Here is a 17,957-nt window from a genome sequence, read left to right on the forward strand (position 1 = left end):
GGTATTTCTTTTGGCCAGGGATGCGGAAAGATATACATCAGTTTGTTATTGAATGCTTTACGTGTCAGAAAGTGAAGTATGATAGACGGAAGGCACCTGGCCTACTTATGCCTCTTCCCGTGCCTCAGGCACCGTGGGAAAGTATTGCAATGGACTTCGTTTTTTATTTGCCAAGATCAAAGTCAGGGAATGATGGGATTTGGACTATCATTGATAGATTCAGCAAGCAAGCTCATTTCATTCCGGTTCGCAAAACCATAAAGGCAGATTATATGGCTAAGCTTTTCATGGCACAGATCTTTAAAGTCCATTGTGAGTGATCGAGATCCTAGAATGACCAGTCTATTCTGGAGAGCTTTATTTGATAATATGGGGACGAATCTGAATTTTTATTCTTCTTTCCATCCCAAGACAGATGGTCAAAGTAAAGTAGCAAACTCTACAGCATTGGATATGCTGAAATGCTACGTGGGTGACCAAGGTTCAGACTAGAAAAAGTACCTACCATTGGTAGAGTTCGCTTACAATAATACAGTTCATAGCTCTACAGGGAAAGCCCCCTTTGAGGTCATCTATGGGAAGGTGATTCTGCCACCTATCCTGAGGACCAAAGATGAAATATTTGCAGCTGATCAATTTGTGAGAGACCTCTAGACAGCTTTCAGCCTGGTCCTGACAGCAATTGAAAGGTCTCAAGAGAAGCATAAAAGAGTTGGAGATAAGCATAGGAGATGATTAGATCTCAAGGAAGGGGATTGGGTACTTTTGAAGTTCGAGAAAGCTAGGCTCCTCAAGTTTAAAGGCAAACATAAAGTGTATGCAAAGTTATCTCCCAGGTACTATGGCCCTTTCAAGGTTACAAAAGAAATAAATGAGGTTGCATAAAGGTTGGCATTGCCAGAGCATTGGAGGATTCACAATGCTGAGGTCGCATAAAGGTTGGCATTGCCAGAGCATTGGAGGATTCACAATGCTTTCCATGTGAATCTTCTAAAGAAATTCCAAGGGCCAAAGCCTACAAAGCTAATAGCAGAGGATCCACCAGAAGTGGATCTTCCCTGTCTTCGGTTGTTTTTTGTTTTGTTTTGAGAGTCGGCTTTGCTGTCTCCCTCTTCCCTCTTCATCTCTTCGCCTATCTCCATCTCCTCACTCTCTTCCCTCTTCGTTTGTCTCCGTCTCCTCATCCTTTTATGATCTTGGGTTGCCTCTATCTTCGAATCTCTCGGCTTGTTTCTCTCCTTTTTCCCTCTTATGATCTCAGTTTGCCTCTGTCATCGGATCTCTACCGTTTGTGTCTATTTACCCTCTTATGCATGGAAGGCGGTTGGTGCTGGATGCCATGGGCAAATTTCTGTTTGTCCGATTCTGCTGGTGTGGTAATTGTAGCTGCTCTGCGATTAACATAGACTTTTGGTACCCATATTTTTAAGTATATTCACTATTGAAATAGTTGAAATCTGAATTCATAATTATTGGGAGAAGTGTTCGAGTAATGCGAAAACTTTCACCCCCTATTAAAATCATATATAACACAATATTGCTTGCACCCTGTAAGGCTAAACAATACTTAGATCCTTATTCTTCTGGCCTACTCGAAAAAGCACCATCGTCTAGCAACTAGTTTACGGTGCTGTCGTTGATTATTTGTCCATAAGTAGCTACTGTGGGGTATTACAAAACGTGGCGATGACGATGACGATGACGATGACAAATAAAAAATAACAACAAAAATTCTACTTATCGTGGAAGAATATAAACATTCCACCGCACGCTTGATTAGATCATTGAAGCTTCCGTACACATTCACAATTTACCACCTTATTACGTGCAACTAGATGTACTAGATTGTTTGTTACTACAACTACTTGAAGCCAGACTTCACACTTATCGGACGGAAGTTTCAGCATCGCTCAACTACTTATCCTCGTGTTAATGTGATATACAAGGCATCACTAATCTTTCAACACCTAATGCCTAAACATTTACTTTATTATATTCGAATTATTTTGGAATCACATCAACGTATAAAAAACGCATGTTAAAAATGAAATTGAATTTATACCATTGCATTCTAATAGCAATCTCATCAACTACAACAACAAACCAATGTGGACATATCTTCACAACTCAATCTGTTCCTTTCACAACCGTACTCTTCCCCAATCTTTTAAGATCCATATAGACATTCATAAAAACACACTCTTCTACCAATTTTTTAAGGTCCACACAAATATTCAAACTAAAGTCATGGACATGGCAAGCAAACACCCTTCCGAAGAAATAGACATTGATCCAAAATTCCTTGAATTGTATTCATAAAATAGGTGCATCTTCCTGTGCATATCTTATATGCTAGAATTCCATATTACATCGAAAGTATTAAGGAAGACAACGTACTTACAATGTACGAAGCTTCCGCAAATGCCTGACTTTGAATAAGCAGAATGGGGTTGATAGTTCTTTGAATCTAAGCTCTTTCAAGAACTTTACCCATGTTGAGAGTTCACGCTCAACATCATGTGATCATGTGTGCATAGCACCAGTATGTGATCATATGTGCATAGCACTAACCCAATAGAGTGCTATAAAGGAAAGGGTTAGATGCCCTAACCCTAACCGTAAATGGGTTTGTATATATTCTACATTTTTAACTAAATCTAGTGTACAGTTAGTCATTTGTGCTGTGCTCTCTAGCTGTGCCCTCTCTCCTCATCTCCACTCTTCTCCTCTCCACTCTTCATATTTTGTCATGGTATCAGAGCTCCCTTGCCTTCCAATGAGGCATTGCGATTCTTGAGGGTGCGAGAGAGATTGAGTGATTGTGAGTTCTCTTGAGTGTTCTCCATGAGAGTTCACTTCCGGTGAGAGACTCCCATCTATTAAGACAAATTTCCGTCCACTGAGATAATTTTCGTCGAATTCTACTCATTTCATCATTGAGAGTTTTCTAATTGAGAGAAAGAGATTTCAATTCAATCTTTAAAAGAGATTTCCATTTGTTTGAAATAATTTCGTCTACTTTGAGACTATTCCGCTTATTCATTTGGTGAGAAAGTTCTGATCATCTCCTTTGAGAGTTTGTGATAGAATTCTTCCTTGTTCGAGTGAGATTAAAGAGTTTTTTGTGAGAGGAGTTCTTGGCAATGATTCTCTGCCTTTGCTAAATAAATAGCAGAGCTAGGAGAGACCTAGAGCAAAGGCTCGCATTCGCAACACGCTCTAGCAAAGACTTCTGCCTTTGCTTCCAGTAGGACTACGCGACCTGCAAACGCCTCGCATTATCTCCTAAGTCCAAGATCTCAGCAACAAACGTCTCGCATGCCCGTCTAAAGCTGCTTCTCCAACAGCATAGCAAAGCTCCTAGCTCCTCCAAGAGCTCTACGCTCAACCACTCCTCTACCAAAGTTGGCTCTAGCTCCAACCAGCACTCGTGGCTCCAACGAAGCTCCAAACGACACTATAACCGGCTCACCTACAGACTCCAGCTAAGGCTTTACAACGACTGCTCCTCCAAAGTGCTGCAACCAGATCAGATTGTGTACCATATTGTACGCAAAGGCCCTCAGGGCAAGGAATTTTACAGGTATCTTGTAAAATTCAAGAATTATTCGGCATTGGATGCCAAGTGGATGGATGAAGACATGTTGTCCGATCATCCACAGCTTTTGGATGTTTACAAGGAAGCTTTTCGGTTGAGGTCAACTGAATAGAAGCCGAGGGGATGTCACCACAATGTAAATATCCTAAGTCAAAATACAGTTGACCATTTATCTGATCCTAATTAAAAAGTTTTCATTTGTGTTAATTATGGTCAAAGAGTTCTTTTAATGGTCAAAGAATTGACTACGGTCAAAGATACTTGACTCTGGTCAAGTAAGCCTAATTTCGGTCGGGGGGACTTGGTTCATTACCAAGAGGGTTAACTGCGGTTAACCAGAGAACCAGAGAGCTGACTACCGTCAGAGAGTGTTGACTTCGGTCAACGAGACTTGGCATGCGCCTAGAGGGTTAACTACAGTTAACCAAGATGTGCCAGCTTCGGTTGGAGAGATGTGCCAGCTTCGGTTGGAGAGACTTGGCCATAATTAAGGCGCCTCGACCATTGGTCGAAGCCCCCTTAATTATGATCAAGAGCTTTGACTCCTGTCAACCAGAGAATATATATATGTTAAGTGTGCACATGTGTTTAGTGGGGACGCCCATCATGGCTAGGATTAGTCCACAGTTTATTATTTGCATGCAAAGCGCTAACAATTAATGGGTGCCATGGTGGTGTACTTTAATTAATTGTTACAGGTACTATGAGGGACTGAAGACCCAAGCAATTTGGAGCGTAGCAAGCATTTCGGAGGCCACCCGCATGCCAAGTGCTACGAAGACCCCAAAAAATTGCCCTCAGAGGCATGTAATAGGATTTAGTCCAAATTATTGACAAGTGGCATGTTGCCATTTTGGAATGAGCTTGAAGCTCTTTGTAAAATTGATTCACGTTTTTGGATTTTGTAACACAGCTTCCACGCTGAACTCTTGTACTGAGATTCTCTCTTCATGAATAAAACCTTCGGGGGGGCCAGCCCCACGATTGTCCTGGACCCTAGTGTGTTTGTAGAGAGAGGGAGAGAGAGAGAGAGCAAAAGAGAGAGTGTTTGCAGTAAATTGTCTATGAGATTACACCTAGGATTGACCGTATTATACTAGCTTCACGCTCCAGAGGAGCTTTTCCTTTTTCTTCTCTGGAAGGCCTTGCAGATATGCTTAGAACCATCCTTCTAAGTTTGGATTGCCTTACATTAGCCTGTAATTACTGAGTCGAAATTTGTTGTAAGGCATCCTCTAACAATGCAATCTTGCCAGACAACGTATGGGCCGCAAGGCGCAACACCTGCTGTGTCGGCCGGACTCCCAATACTACGGGATACACCCATGAGGCTTCTTCCTCAACTTTCCATTGCAATTGATTTTCCTTTATCCTTACAGTTCCAAATCTAGAGTCCAAAAAGTTTAACCCCACTTGGGTTAGTTTATTTGGTTTTTTTTCACAAACTCGCAAAGCTGAAATTACAGAGCCAATAAACCAAATCCAAAATTTAGTGCTATACAAGCATAATCCCAAATATCCAGACTGTTTACAACTCCAAAACTGCAGACTGCAAATTCAACGCTCACTTTTCCTATACTAGGGAAATACTAAGCAATAACTTAAAATCAAAGAAACTTTGAAACTCAATTGAAAATGATATTCAGAGGAGTAGAAAGCCCCCTAGTCAAGCCTCTACGTTGCCTTTTCTTATTGACAACTCCGGATTACATCAAATTGAAGAAACCTCAAAACCACCAACGATGTATCACCTTCATCAACATGAGACCTTGTACCAAACCAATCACTCCTCGAAGCCACATCTCTTGATGGAAATGCACGTCATCAACTAATCCATCAGCAGGAACATTGACGTATGGCAGTCGCTTTCAAACCCTATTGTCAACACTTAATAGCGTAGGCCTTTCTTTCTATGTTGTTTGACGCAACCTGTTGTTCAAAATTCTTCAAGCCCAAAGACGTCGTTCACCCAGTCCTAGTTCCTGTCAACAATTATCAACACGTGACGGATGAAAGATGATTGATGAACGGAAAGTTATGAGTTTGTATATTCCAAACTTTGTTAGCGCGCCACCCCTCAACCATGTTTGAATGCAGGACCAGCTTGGGTAAACGTTTGCCACTAGCTAGGTACTTGCTCCATCTAAAGCTGAGCAACAAACTCATTCGTTCGATTGCCGTCAAAAGTTGGCCTTGTAATCTTCCTTCTCACGGTTGCTGCTACAAATCGTCTACCAACATCACCAATTCTCCCCAATTCATGAAATCTTAATTAGCACGTTCAACTCTTGTGCTCATCTTCTCTCCGATAGCTCTGATTCAAAACATCGCCCTCCATGGCTGCACGTAAATCAATTGTTTTCCACAACCTCCTTTCACCTACATGGCGCTCTGATACCAAATGAAACACAAACATACGCGAAACTGCTTCACATTGGAACAACACAAGCAATTGCATTTAATTAACCTCCCAACCATGCTCTGAACTCACCTCAAAAAAAAATCTTACATATGTTGATTCACAAGTTCTTTTTCTTCTACTGAACCCCCAAACTCCCTAGATGGGCTAGATTGCCACATGTCCATTTTGTAAGACCACACTTAGATGTTCCTTTTAACACTTGGCATTGTTGCCCTTAGGGACAATTCATAATTAGGAATACCTAGACCTAGGCCTTTAGACCCACCTAGTCACACAAATCACCCTCACCAATGACCTTGACATTAAATCCCTTTGACCATATACATAAAGCACAATGCAGGTTATTTACAATTGTCGTTCCTCTAAAGGGAAAATGCCAACTGCCCCTCCAGCTGAGGTAACATGACCTTGGAGGGGTAGTTGGTGTTATGCTCTACTAGAACTCACCTCAGGGAAAAATCTCACGTATGTTGATTCACAAGTTCTTTTTCTTCTGCAGAACCCCAAACTCCTTAGATGGGCCTAGATTGCCACATGTCCATTTTGTAAGGCTGCACTTAGATGTTCCTTTTTAACCGCTCAAACTCCCTAGATTGGCCTAGATTGCCACTTGTAAGGCTACACTTAGATGTTCCTTTTTTACCCCTTCTTGGGATTCTTTTAAAGCATTTGCCCCTAGGCACAATTCACAATTAGGAACACCTAGACCTAGGCCTTTAGACCCACCTCGTCACGCAAATCACCCTCACCAATGACCTTGATATTAAATCCTTTTGAACATATACATAAAGCCCAATGCAAATTATTTACAATTGTCGGTCCTCTATTTGGGAAAATGCCAACTGACCCCTCCAAGGTCATGTTACCTCAGCTTGAGCATAAACATGGTACTTCACTTCTATGGAAAACAAGGCCACGGTTGTTTCATGCTTTTCCATGACAATACCATGTGCTTTGTACTTCAATGCCTCAAGAATTTGGGTTCAGATAGACGATCCCATGAAGAAAGAAGAGGAAGTATTTGGAAGAGAAGTTATGCACAATAATATTGCACCTAAGCGTGCGAGAACTAGACCATCGATCGCATAGTGAATTCTATTTTTTTATATGCATCGCACTTTACTTTAGAATAGAAGGGCAGAGCCCAAATCTTTGTGATGTGCTCATCTCCGTCTTGTGTGTTCATCGAATAATCAAGTCATGAAAGTATGCACGTGGATTAGATACTGGACCATTTTGTCCGGCTCTACCTCGTACAATTGCACTAGACACACGTCATTTATGCTAACTACGGATGTACGTTGTCCTCAGTATGGTCCCCACTGTTCTCGTATGCTAACTACGGATGTACGTTGTCCTCAGTATTCAATGAATTGATAAATATTAGGGTACATTTTAACATGGAGAGTATTGTGGCTCTCTTGTTAAACCCAAATTGATGTTCCTGGCGAAGTCAAAGCATTACAAAGTCTGACAAATCTAAGTTGTCAGTTTTACGCTAACAATTCATAGGCTGGTGAAATGTCAACTCTGTGTATTCGTGCCTTATCACACCTGCACGGTATAACTTAGTATCTTTGAAACTACAATATCATAGAATGGCACCTTAGATGCTTTCTTGTTAAAGAAAACAGTCAAGCTTTGAACACTAAAGTGCTTTCCCTTTTCTCACATTACTTTACAAAAGCTATTTTAAAATGAAAATCAGACAACGTTTCACAAATTATAGAATACCTATTTGATTTTGATTGATTTAGATTGTTTTCTTTTCGATAAATTTTTCTTTAATAAGTAATGCAAAAAACGAACTCAACATGTCAACAATATTATTATTGTTGCAAAGTAAGTGATTCTTAGAGCAAAACTGCCAGACATTATTGTACCCAAAGTTCAACAATATATATAACGCTTTGTGTGTGTATGTGGCGTGGGGATGTGTGTGTGTACAATTAGAAAGATACATACGCACTTAAAGTATAATACATACATACATACATATGATATTCAATATAAGATGATGATGTTTTGATATAGAAATTGATATTTACCTCCAAATCTTCCAAAGCTTTCAAAGTTTCTCGCAAAATAGCTTCTATTTCTAAAGATGATGGAACTCCCTCACCACCTTGACAGACACCTTCAAGTGCCTCTACCTAAAAATTACATACAATTCAATATACAAAACATGCCACATAAAAGTATGATAAACATAGACCTGCACTTTGACGCATTAGTAAAAAGTTATATAATGGATACAGCATGTAGCAAAATATACAGAGTTGCTAAAATGGTTGGACAACTATCTATCCATTTCATCAATATTGTCTGCAGTCCGCTAGGGGATAAGAAACACAAGGCTCTTGAAGGCTTCTTGATGCACTAAGTGCAAGGCAGCTTGTACTCTACCAGCCACACAGAATTGAACGAAAGCTACAAATGAACAATGATCATAAATTTAAGCCCTGAATTCTAGTGCCTTGGCACCCAAACCCTAAAATTAAAATTACTATGCACCTAGATAGGCCTTACACAGGCATCGAAAATGCAATGGTACATAGGCATCTAAAATGCAATGGTTGCATGTGCACATCCATATAGGATAAGGAACCAATAGGAGTACAAGCAAAATCTAAATTTTTCTCTTGCAACGGCATTCATCTTTTCTTCATGACGTAGCGGGAGATAGACTATCCCCACTCTCTCTCCTACTCACTAACTACAAACTGCAAGATGATGCACTCAATACAAAAAGTGATGATGTGGATGTGAGTGAGAATCTAAGGGAGAGAATATAACTGAAATGTATGAATGGCCAAAGGGCTGAATACAACTATATGGAGGGGCTGAAACCCTCAATTGCAAAACTGGAAAGAAACTAGACGACCTAGAGGAGGTGAATCCTCACTAGATCCTTGTAAAGGCTGAGGCACCCTGCTAGTCTACTGCGGGGAGCCTGTCTACTGCTGCACTGAAGGCTTGGAAGGCCTGATGTGATCTGTTGCTTCTGCTGAGCCGCCTGCTAACGTGGCGATTCCTGGGCTGTCTGCGTGGCAGTCAGCATGGCCACAGGCTGTGGATGCCCATGACACTTCCCATCCTCAAATTGGGAATTGGGAGTGTAGTTTGAAAAGATGAAACCTTTCTTTGTCCGAAAATGAAAGGACAGGAATAGTTGCTACTATGTACAACACATGCACATGACTTACCTTAAAAGAGGCTATAAATCAAGTGTGACCTTCCTCAATCGGACTTCGGTGGAGGAGCATGTGGGTGTACTAGTAGCGTATGCTTCTCTGCTCTAGATACTAGCATGTTGGAGCCCATAGCCATGGGTTTGTAGGAGAATTGGATGCCTCAGCTTGGAGACCCCCGTGGGAGCGACATTAGCTAGAGCAACAAGTGTTTCATGAGGTCCTTATCAAGTCTTTTCCCACCTATGGACTAGTCTTTTCCCGAGGAAGATTTCTTACTTCTTTTGGCTAACGGCCCATGTAAGCATGCCCATATAGCTGGTGCAAATGAGAGTATCTATCATTGCTATGCAGTAAGGGATCTTGAGACCATCACCCATTGTCTGTGGAGCTGTCTGCCAGCATATAAAATATGGTAGTGCTCTCTCAGGATTGTGGCTAGGATGCAACAGCAACAAGGGGATGACATGCTTTTCCCATTAAGATGGTCTCTCGGCCTATAGGACAGATGGACAGAGTGTCACCTGCCAAGACATTTAGGACTCGGTCCTGTCCTCCCGAAAGAAACCCGAGCATTGACCAGAGGACAACGTCCGTAGAGAAGATCGCCAACATCACGACCTGCAATATATGGATAGCACTACACCGTTTAGTGATGGGGGCTAGTAGGTACTATTAGAATATGAAGCCAAGTTGAGTCAGTTTGGTGTTCTAGTGTGAGTTCTAGTCTAGTATGTTCTATGGATGCCACGTGTCATATTGGGAGTTATCCCACATGAATAGGTGTTCATATGTGTGTGTGTGCTCTTATATAAGAGTTGTACTTGTCTAGTGTAAAAAAAAATCAAGTATCAAGCTACAAGCTCTTTGATCTACATGTGAGTACTCTCATTTTCGTTCATTGCTCTAGTCATTTCATTTCCATTTCATTATGTCTCCTTTTGAGTATCACTTCCTCTCTTCCTAGCCTACCCTCTCTCTCTCCCTCTTTCCACCATGTTCCTTCATGTGGTATCAGAGCCTCCCTTCCTACCTTCCCCTTCTTCTTGCTCAATCTAGAGGATCAGAGAAGCCCGCAAATGGAAGCTCCTCTCTCCTCTAAGGTAGAGCCTCCCTTCCTTTAGCCTCACCATTAAGTACTCCGCGGTCCTCATTTGTAAGTTCAGCTCACTCCCGCATCAATTCGTGGTTCTCCATCAGCATTGGCGGACATTCCTCGTCAGTTGGTCACCAGAAACTTATTTTGGAGCAGTCTAGCAGCTGTTTTTTTACCTTTTGAGGTCCGATTTCTACATTTTTTAAAATTTTGGCACTTCTAAACATAAACGACCTTGTCCCGCACCTTTTCTGTACGTCCGTATGGACCTCTACAAACGGATGCGCGACAGTGCCAGGAGTCCATACAACTTGTCAGAAGGTGATTTCGAGCACTTTTAGGCTATTTTTTGGCATTTTTTACTCAGATTTGGACTCCCGTGACCTCCAGCAGCGATTTGAGCTCCCTTGAGCACTTTTGCTCATTTTTTTGAGTCTCTTCTGCACATCGGTGACTCTCCGATCGGCACATTGAGAGTCATGACGTGATCTCCCTCGGTAGCTGCTCCTATGGCCTTCATCGACACATCATTCGAGGGCATTCTCGCCTGGTTCTTCACCGACATACCTCTTTGCATCAGGATGTGCACACTTTTGTGTGGAAGCTACTTCGGGCACATGGGTTCTCTGCCCTTGCTATGCATAAAATGAATGAAATATATCTTTACTACTTTCTTGTTTGAGTCAAGGGTACTCTACCCTAGGTTTTCTCCCAAAATGAATGCAAATAAATCATGTGTGTTGAATCAAAGGTTCTCTGCCTTGGATAGTCCTCCTAAAAAGATGTATTTTCCTATTTTGTTTTGGTGTGTGGCTCCATGTCTCTCATTAGCCCCTGGAGCCATGAGGGGATGTACTGTGGGAGCCCTATATTGACTTTGATAGGTTTAGAGAGGGATGTATTGTGGGAGCCATGTATTGGCTTTGATAGGTCTCGTTATCAGGCCTGGCCGAGAGTTCCAGGATGTTGGTGTATTCCTAGACCTATGAGCTGGTCATGTAGCCATGCTATAACGTGAGCCTCTCACCTTGCCTTCATGGAGGGATGTTAGAATATGAAGCCAAGTTAAGTCAGTTTGGTGTGTTCTAGTGTGTTCTAGTGTGAGTTCTAGTCTAGTGTGTTCTATGGATGCCACGTGTCATATTGGGAGTTATCCCATATGCATAGGTGTTCATATGTGTGTGTGCGCTCTTATATAAGAGTTGTACTTGTCTAGTGTTAAAAAAAAATCAAGTATCAAGCTACAAGCTCTTTGGTCTACATGTGAGTGCTCTAATTTTTGTTCATTGCTCTAGTCATTTCATTATGTCTCCTTTTGAGTATCACTTCCTCTCTCCCTAGCCTACCCTCTCTCTCTCCCTCTTTCCACCATGTTCCTTCAGGTACAACCTACAGCCATGTTATGCTCTAGCCGGGATAGCATGACCTCGGATAGATCGGTGGGCATTTTCTCTTAGATGACCAACTTTTGTAATAGTTAATGTGCGTAATTGAAATGGTCAAGAGAAGTAACTGCCAAGGTCCTAGGTGAGGGCGGAATGGCATTGACTAGATAGTTCTGAGTGCTAAGGCCTAGGTGCACCTAAATGTGCAATAATGCCAAGGGGCAAGTGGTTTTTAATGTGCCCCAAGAGAGGGGTAAAAAGGTGCACCAAGTGGAGAGGCTAAATTGATGACATTTGGCAAGGAGAACTATCTAGGGAATTGAGGGTCTCATGGATAAGTATGAATGAAAAACAACGTATGATTTGACGATGAACTATCCCTGAGAGAAGGCTGGGTGGAAATATAGCAAGCCATCGCCCATGATAATTTTGACGACGATAAGAGATTTAACCCAAGGGAAAAGACGACGATAGAGTAGGTGTGTAATATTTTGGTATCAGAGCACAAGGCAAAGGAAGAGGTTCGTAAACTTTGACGAAAGCTACGAACGGACAGCAGGACTGTATTGACGACGACCTTGGTTGTGGTATGTGAAGACGAACTGATTGACGGAAGAAAGGCGTGGAGCGTAGGTTATCATTTGTAGGAAGGTCGATGGAGCAGGTTGACGTTCTACTGCGACGGTGTGGCGTAGTGTAGACGGACGTTTACGAAGACCTCCCTCACACAACTCAACCAGTGCGAAGGGCCATAATAAAGCGCAATTGGAGATATAGGCCTTCGACGAGCGGAACGCATGAACTGCGATAGTGTGGCGCACCCTTACGGACGGGTAGTGCTTACGCCAGAAGCTAAGCCTACAGGGATTCGGTTAGTTAACGAATTCCAGGCCTGGACCTCCCTGGTGGATTGACGACGTGCTGATGGAGCGGGGCGATGACCCGTTGTGACGAAATGGAAGGACCAGAACACAGGCGCCGTTGACGAAACCAAACCACATATTTGCAAGTTAATTCTGAGCGCAGTCGGCAATATATGAATTGACGTGACAGATTTGGGCAAAGAAAAAAAAAATTAAGGCACCTAGGACCTTAAGGGCGGAACGCACCTACTCAGCCTGCATGGAGCTTCCAGGGAGCAGTCCTTTCTTTTTTTTTAAAATCAAAATCTGAGTTTGCAGTCGAGTTGTCTGTACAGCAGAGGCTGTCATCTATTTTTTTCTGCATAACAAAAGGGGAATCTGAAAAAAAAAAAAAAAAAAAAAACCATCTTCCATTTTGAAACTATGGAGGCAGAAGGGCAGAATTCTAGGGTGAATCCTAGTGAGTCTAGAGTACAGTCTACACAACAGATGTCACATCAGGCAGCACCTACTTTGATTGGTAGGATTTCGATATTAGAGGATGCTTTACAGCAGATTATGAACCAGCAGCTTCAAGTGAATGCTGGTCAAAATGAGATCAGGGAGATGGTGCAAGCCTTGTCGGTTAGACCGTCTAGAATTGATAAGGGCAAAGCTCCAGTAGAGCCAGAGCCCAGTATACATTCCTTAGAGCGCGCAAGGGTCAAAGTGCCTAATATCGCTAATTATAGACCAGAGAAGTACGCTGGTCGGATGACCGAGCGCAGCTCTGATGTGATCGAGGTTTGGTTACACAAGTGGGAAGAAGCCTTCGCCATTTGTGAGATTAGATCCGATCTAAAGAAAATCCGCGAGGCCACACACCTGTTTATTGAGGCAGCGGACAGATGGTGGATAAAGCAACAGAAGGATCAAGTTGCTCCAACCACCTGGGAAGGGTTTAAAGCTGAATTCAAGAAACACTTTCTCCCACCTGATGAAGAATCCCGAGCTTGGGATGCTTATAGAAATCTTCGTCAGAGGAGTCTGTCGGTGGCAGAGTACACTGACAAATTCAGAGAATGTGTCATGAAAATAACAGACCCTCTCCCTATGTCGGTTCAGTTAAAGGACTATATCTATGGACTGAACGACAAAATCAAAATGGAAGTTCGGGCTAAATATGTGACTACACTAGATGAATCTATAGCAGTAGCCCTGAACTATGAGGATGCCAGAGGCAGATCTGGTGGATTTGTGCAGGCAGGGACTCAGTATGAGCACCCGAGAAAAGGGGGATTTCAGAGGAAATGGATTTCAAAGACAAGTGTCTCGCAGCCAAGTGGCCAAACCAAGCAGGTGAAGCCGGTTGAGGGACCAGTAAAAACAAGTACCACCGTTGGGGTGAAAAGGAAAATAACTCCAATGGCAGCCCAGGCTTGGTCAAAGTCCTCGTTGACCCCTGAACAGAAAGAGAAAGCTAGGAAAGAAGGATTGTGCTTCGGCTGCCTTCAGCGACATCAGTGGAAGGATTGTCCACTGAATAAAGACCGTCGCACGGCTAATATGATAATATCTGAATGCGACGTAGAAATGCAGGAGAGTCCCAATGTGGAACATATGCAGATGCAACTGGCGGGACCTTCTCAGAGGTTAGTACCTTGTTTGTTATGTGTATCTGTTGCTAAGTTAGTGACGAGTGCACCTGATAACATCCTATCTAAGCCCGCAGCAACGGGGTATACGGCCTTTAATGATACGGAGTTAATTAAAATGAAAGGGCAAGTAGCCAGTCATGATGTCATTGTGTTGTTTGACTCGGCGTCAACTCACAATGTGATTAACTCCAAGCTCGTGAAGAGGCTGAAACTAAAGACAAGTCCATCTGACTATGCGTATACAGTCAGGATGGCCGATGGAAGTTCAACTGAAGTATGGGACCAAAGGGTTACCCAGTTGGAGCTTCGGATTCAGGACTATGCTGAGAAGCTTGATTTTGAAATGACCAAGCTTGCTCATGCAGATATAGCCCTGGGAATGGCGTGGCATTCTAGGAAGAATCCAGCCATTGATTGAAAAAAGCACGTATATCAATTCAAGATGAATGATGTGCTTTATGTCTTGCGAGGTGAAAAAGATATACCTCAGGGACCGTTGGTTTCCGTGATGGAAATCAGAAAGACTCAAGTAGAGTTTTTATTCCTTTGCACAGCATCGGTAGAGCCGGTGGATGAGTCTTCGGCTAGCACTGATGTTACGCAAAGTGGTGAGATGGTCAAGCTGGCTAATCTTATAACAGAGGAGTTCTCTGAATGTTTTAGGGATGAACTACCTTATGGGTTACCTCCAGAGCGGAAAGTTCAACATAAGATTGAACTGATCCCGGGGGCAGAACCTGTAAATAGACCTCCCTATAGAATGAGTTTTGTTGAAGAAGCGGAGGTGCGTAGGCAACTGGAAGAATACCTCAAGTTGGGGCAGATTCAACCAAGTTTCTCACCTTTTGCTTCGCCAGTGATATTAAAGAGGAAAAAGGATGATACGTTTCGCCTTTGTATAGATTACAGAGCATTGAATAATATCACTGTCAAGCACAGGTATCCCATGGCTCGGATTGATGATTTGCTAGATGCATTACATGGAGCCGTGATTTTCAGTAAGATAGATCTTAAGTGTGGCTACCATCAGATCCGGATTAGAGCCGAGGATGTGCATAAAACCGCTTTTAGAAGCAGGTTTGGTCATTATGAGTTTTTGGTAATGCCCTTCGGACTTACCAATGCTCAAGCGACCTTCGTCATGCTTATGAATGATTTACTACGTCCGTATATCGGAAAGTTCGTGGTACATTTTATTGACGATATCTTGATATTCAGTAAAAGTATTACTGAGCATCGTGAGCACTTAAGAGTAGTGTTCAGTACTTTGAGGAAAGCCAGTCTTTATGTGAATAAAAAGAAAACTATACTGTGTATGGTTAGGCTTGAGTATTTAGGGTTCATAATTACTCCACAGGGGGTAGAAATGGATCCGAAGAAAGTGGCTGCGATACTAACTTGGCCAATCCCTCAGAGTCTAACCGCGTTGCGATCATTCTTGGGATTTGTCTATATAGAAGGCATATCAAAGGATATTCCGGAATAGTATCGCCATTGACTGATCTGACCTCAGATAAAGTACCTTTTATTTGGGGACAGAATCAACAGGAAAGTTTTAACACCATAAAACAAGCTGTGGTCTCAGGACCGGTGTTAAAAATAGTTGATCCCCAGAAACCGTTGTTCCTAGAAACCGATGCAAGTGGCATTGCGGTAGGAGCAGTCCTCCTTCAAGAGGAAAGGCCAGTAGCCTTTGAAAGCAAGAAGCTTTCTCCCTCTCAAAGGAATTGGCCAACTCATGAATTAGAGTTGTATGCTGTTATCCATGCTTTGAAAACATGGAGGCATTATCTGTATGGTTCAGAGTTTTATGTGGATGTAGATCATGATACTCTGAAACATTTTTGTAAACAACCTGACTTGAGGGGCCGCCAAGCTAGGTGGGCAGAGCTCATGCAGGAGTTTAATCTAACGATTCGGTACCGAAGAGGAAAAGACAATAAGGTGGCTGATGCGTTGTCTCGCATTATGCACAACCTGAGTTTCACGGTATTAGAGAGTGCTCTAATGACCGAGATAAGAGAAACTCAAAAGGTGGACGAGTTTGTCCAGAGCTTATGGCCTAAAGCTCATGTGTTAAAACCCGGGGAAAGTGAAAAGGATGACCTGGCATCCAGAAAAGGCCAAACTTATGCAAGATATACCATAAGGGATGGTATGCTAGTTAGAAATGGCAAGGTTGTAGTACCTAGTCAGAATGATCTCAGGCAGAGAGTCATTCGAGAGTGCCATGATAGCCCGTGTGCGGGACATCCAGGTGTCGAGAAGACATATGATCTCGTGAAGCGAGATTTCTTTTGGCCAAAGATGAAAAAACATATTCATGAATATGTGACGCGGTGTTTCTCGTGTCAGGTAAGTAAGGCCGAGCGGGTGAAGCCACCCGGACTTTTACAGCCCTTGGAAGTACCACTAAGTAAGTGGGAGAGCATTTCCATGGACTTTATTGTAGGACTGCCTACGACACAAGGAGGATATAATTCTATCCTTGTGGTGGTTGATCGTCTAACCAAGATGGCTCACTTCATTCCGACTAGAGAGTCTGTTAGTGCCCCGCAAGTGGCAGATTTGTTCATTAGACATATATTTCGTCTGCATGGATTGCCTAGATCCATAGTGTCAGACAGAGATGTCAGATTTACCGGTCGTTTTTGGACAGCGGTATTTGAGACACTGAGGACTGAGTTGGGAATGAGTAGTGGGGATTATCCTGAGACGGATGGTCAGACGGAGAGAGTCAACCAGACTTTAGAGGATATGCTGAGGACATATGTGTCATTGAGGCAACATACATGGGACAAGTGGTTGCCATTGTTGGAGTTTGCCTACAATGATAGGAAACATTCATCTACTGGGTTCAGTCCGTTTGAGCTGAACTATGGTTATAGACCAGCCAATCCAACTATAGTTGGAGTACCTCAGAAAGTACCTAGTGCCGCGAACTTTGTAGTTCAGATGCGGGAGATGCTAGCACTTGCGAGAGCTAATATCCGCCAGGCTATGGATAGAGCCAAGGTGTATGCGGATGAAAATCGGTCTATAAGAGTATTTGAAGAAGGAGAAAAAGTTTTTCTCAGAATTCCTTCGCACTCGAAGTCGTTGACTTCAGGAGAGTGTGCTAAGTTATCACCTCGATACTGTGGGCCGTGGTTAATTCTAAAGAGAATAGGCAGTGTAGCCTATAAATTAGAATTGCCACAGGGGTGTAAGGTGCACCCGGTTTTTCATGTTTCGCGCTTAAAGAAATTTTTGCATACAGGTGACTCACTAATCGAAGGTGTGGTTTTGTTTCAGGAGATAGAGGATATTGCAAAGCGCCAACCAACAAGAATCCTGGACCGAGGAACAATGCAAATACGAAATCGGAAGATACCCACGGTGTTGGTTGCATGGCATGGTCAGCCTCTATCGGAAGCTACCTGGGAATCCGTATACCAGTTACGGAGAGCTTTCCCAGATTTCATCATCGAGGACGCTGATGCTTGAAGAGGGAAGGAATGTTATGCTCTAGCCGGGATAGCATGACCTCGGATAGATCGGTGGGCATTTTCTCTTAGATGACCAACTTTTGTAATAGTTAATGTGCGTAATTGAAATGGTCAAGAGAAGTAACTGCCAAGGTCCTAGGTGAGGGCGGAATGGCATTGACTAGATAGTTCTGAGTGCTAAGGCCTAGGTGCACCTAAATGTGCAATAATGCCAAGGGGCAAGTGGTTTTTAATGTGCCCCAAGAGAGGGGTAAAAAGGTGCACCAAGTGGAGAGGC

The 17,957-nt window shown here is 42.8% G+C and overlaps 1 protein-coding gene across 2 annotated transcripts in view; it reads right to left on the bottom strand.

Moving 5' to 3' along the window:
• The window catches only part of LOC147898948 (uncharacterized), a 78,736-nt gene that overhangs the window by 20,532 nt on the left and 40,247 nt on the right, over window positions 1-17,957 (bottom strand). For both annotated transcript variants that reach the window (XM_087378637.1, XM_087378638.1), the window contains exon 10: window positions 8,069-8,173. In XM_087378637.1, coding sequence (XP_087234763.1) covers window positions 8,069-8,173 — 105 coding nt within the window. The remainder of the gene's footprint in view (window positions 1-8,068; window positions 8,174-17,957) is intronic.

Source organism: Dipteris shenzhenensis, chromosome 8 (genome assembly GCF_047967505.1).
Source record: "Dipteris shenzhenensis isolate YYH24624 ecotype China chromosome 8, Dip_SZ_1.0, whole genome shotgun sequence".
Taxonomy (NCBI): Eukaryota; Viridiplantae; Streptophyta; class Polypodiopsida; order Gleicheniales; family Dipteridaceae; genus Dipteris; species Dipteris shenzhenensis.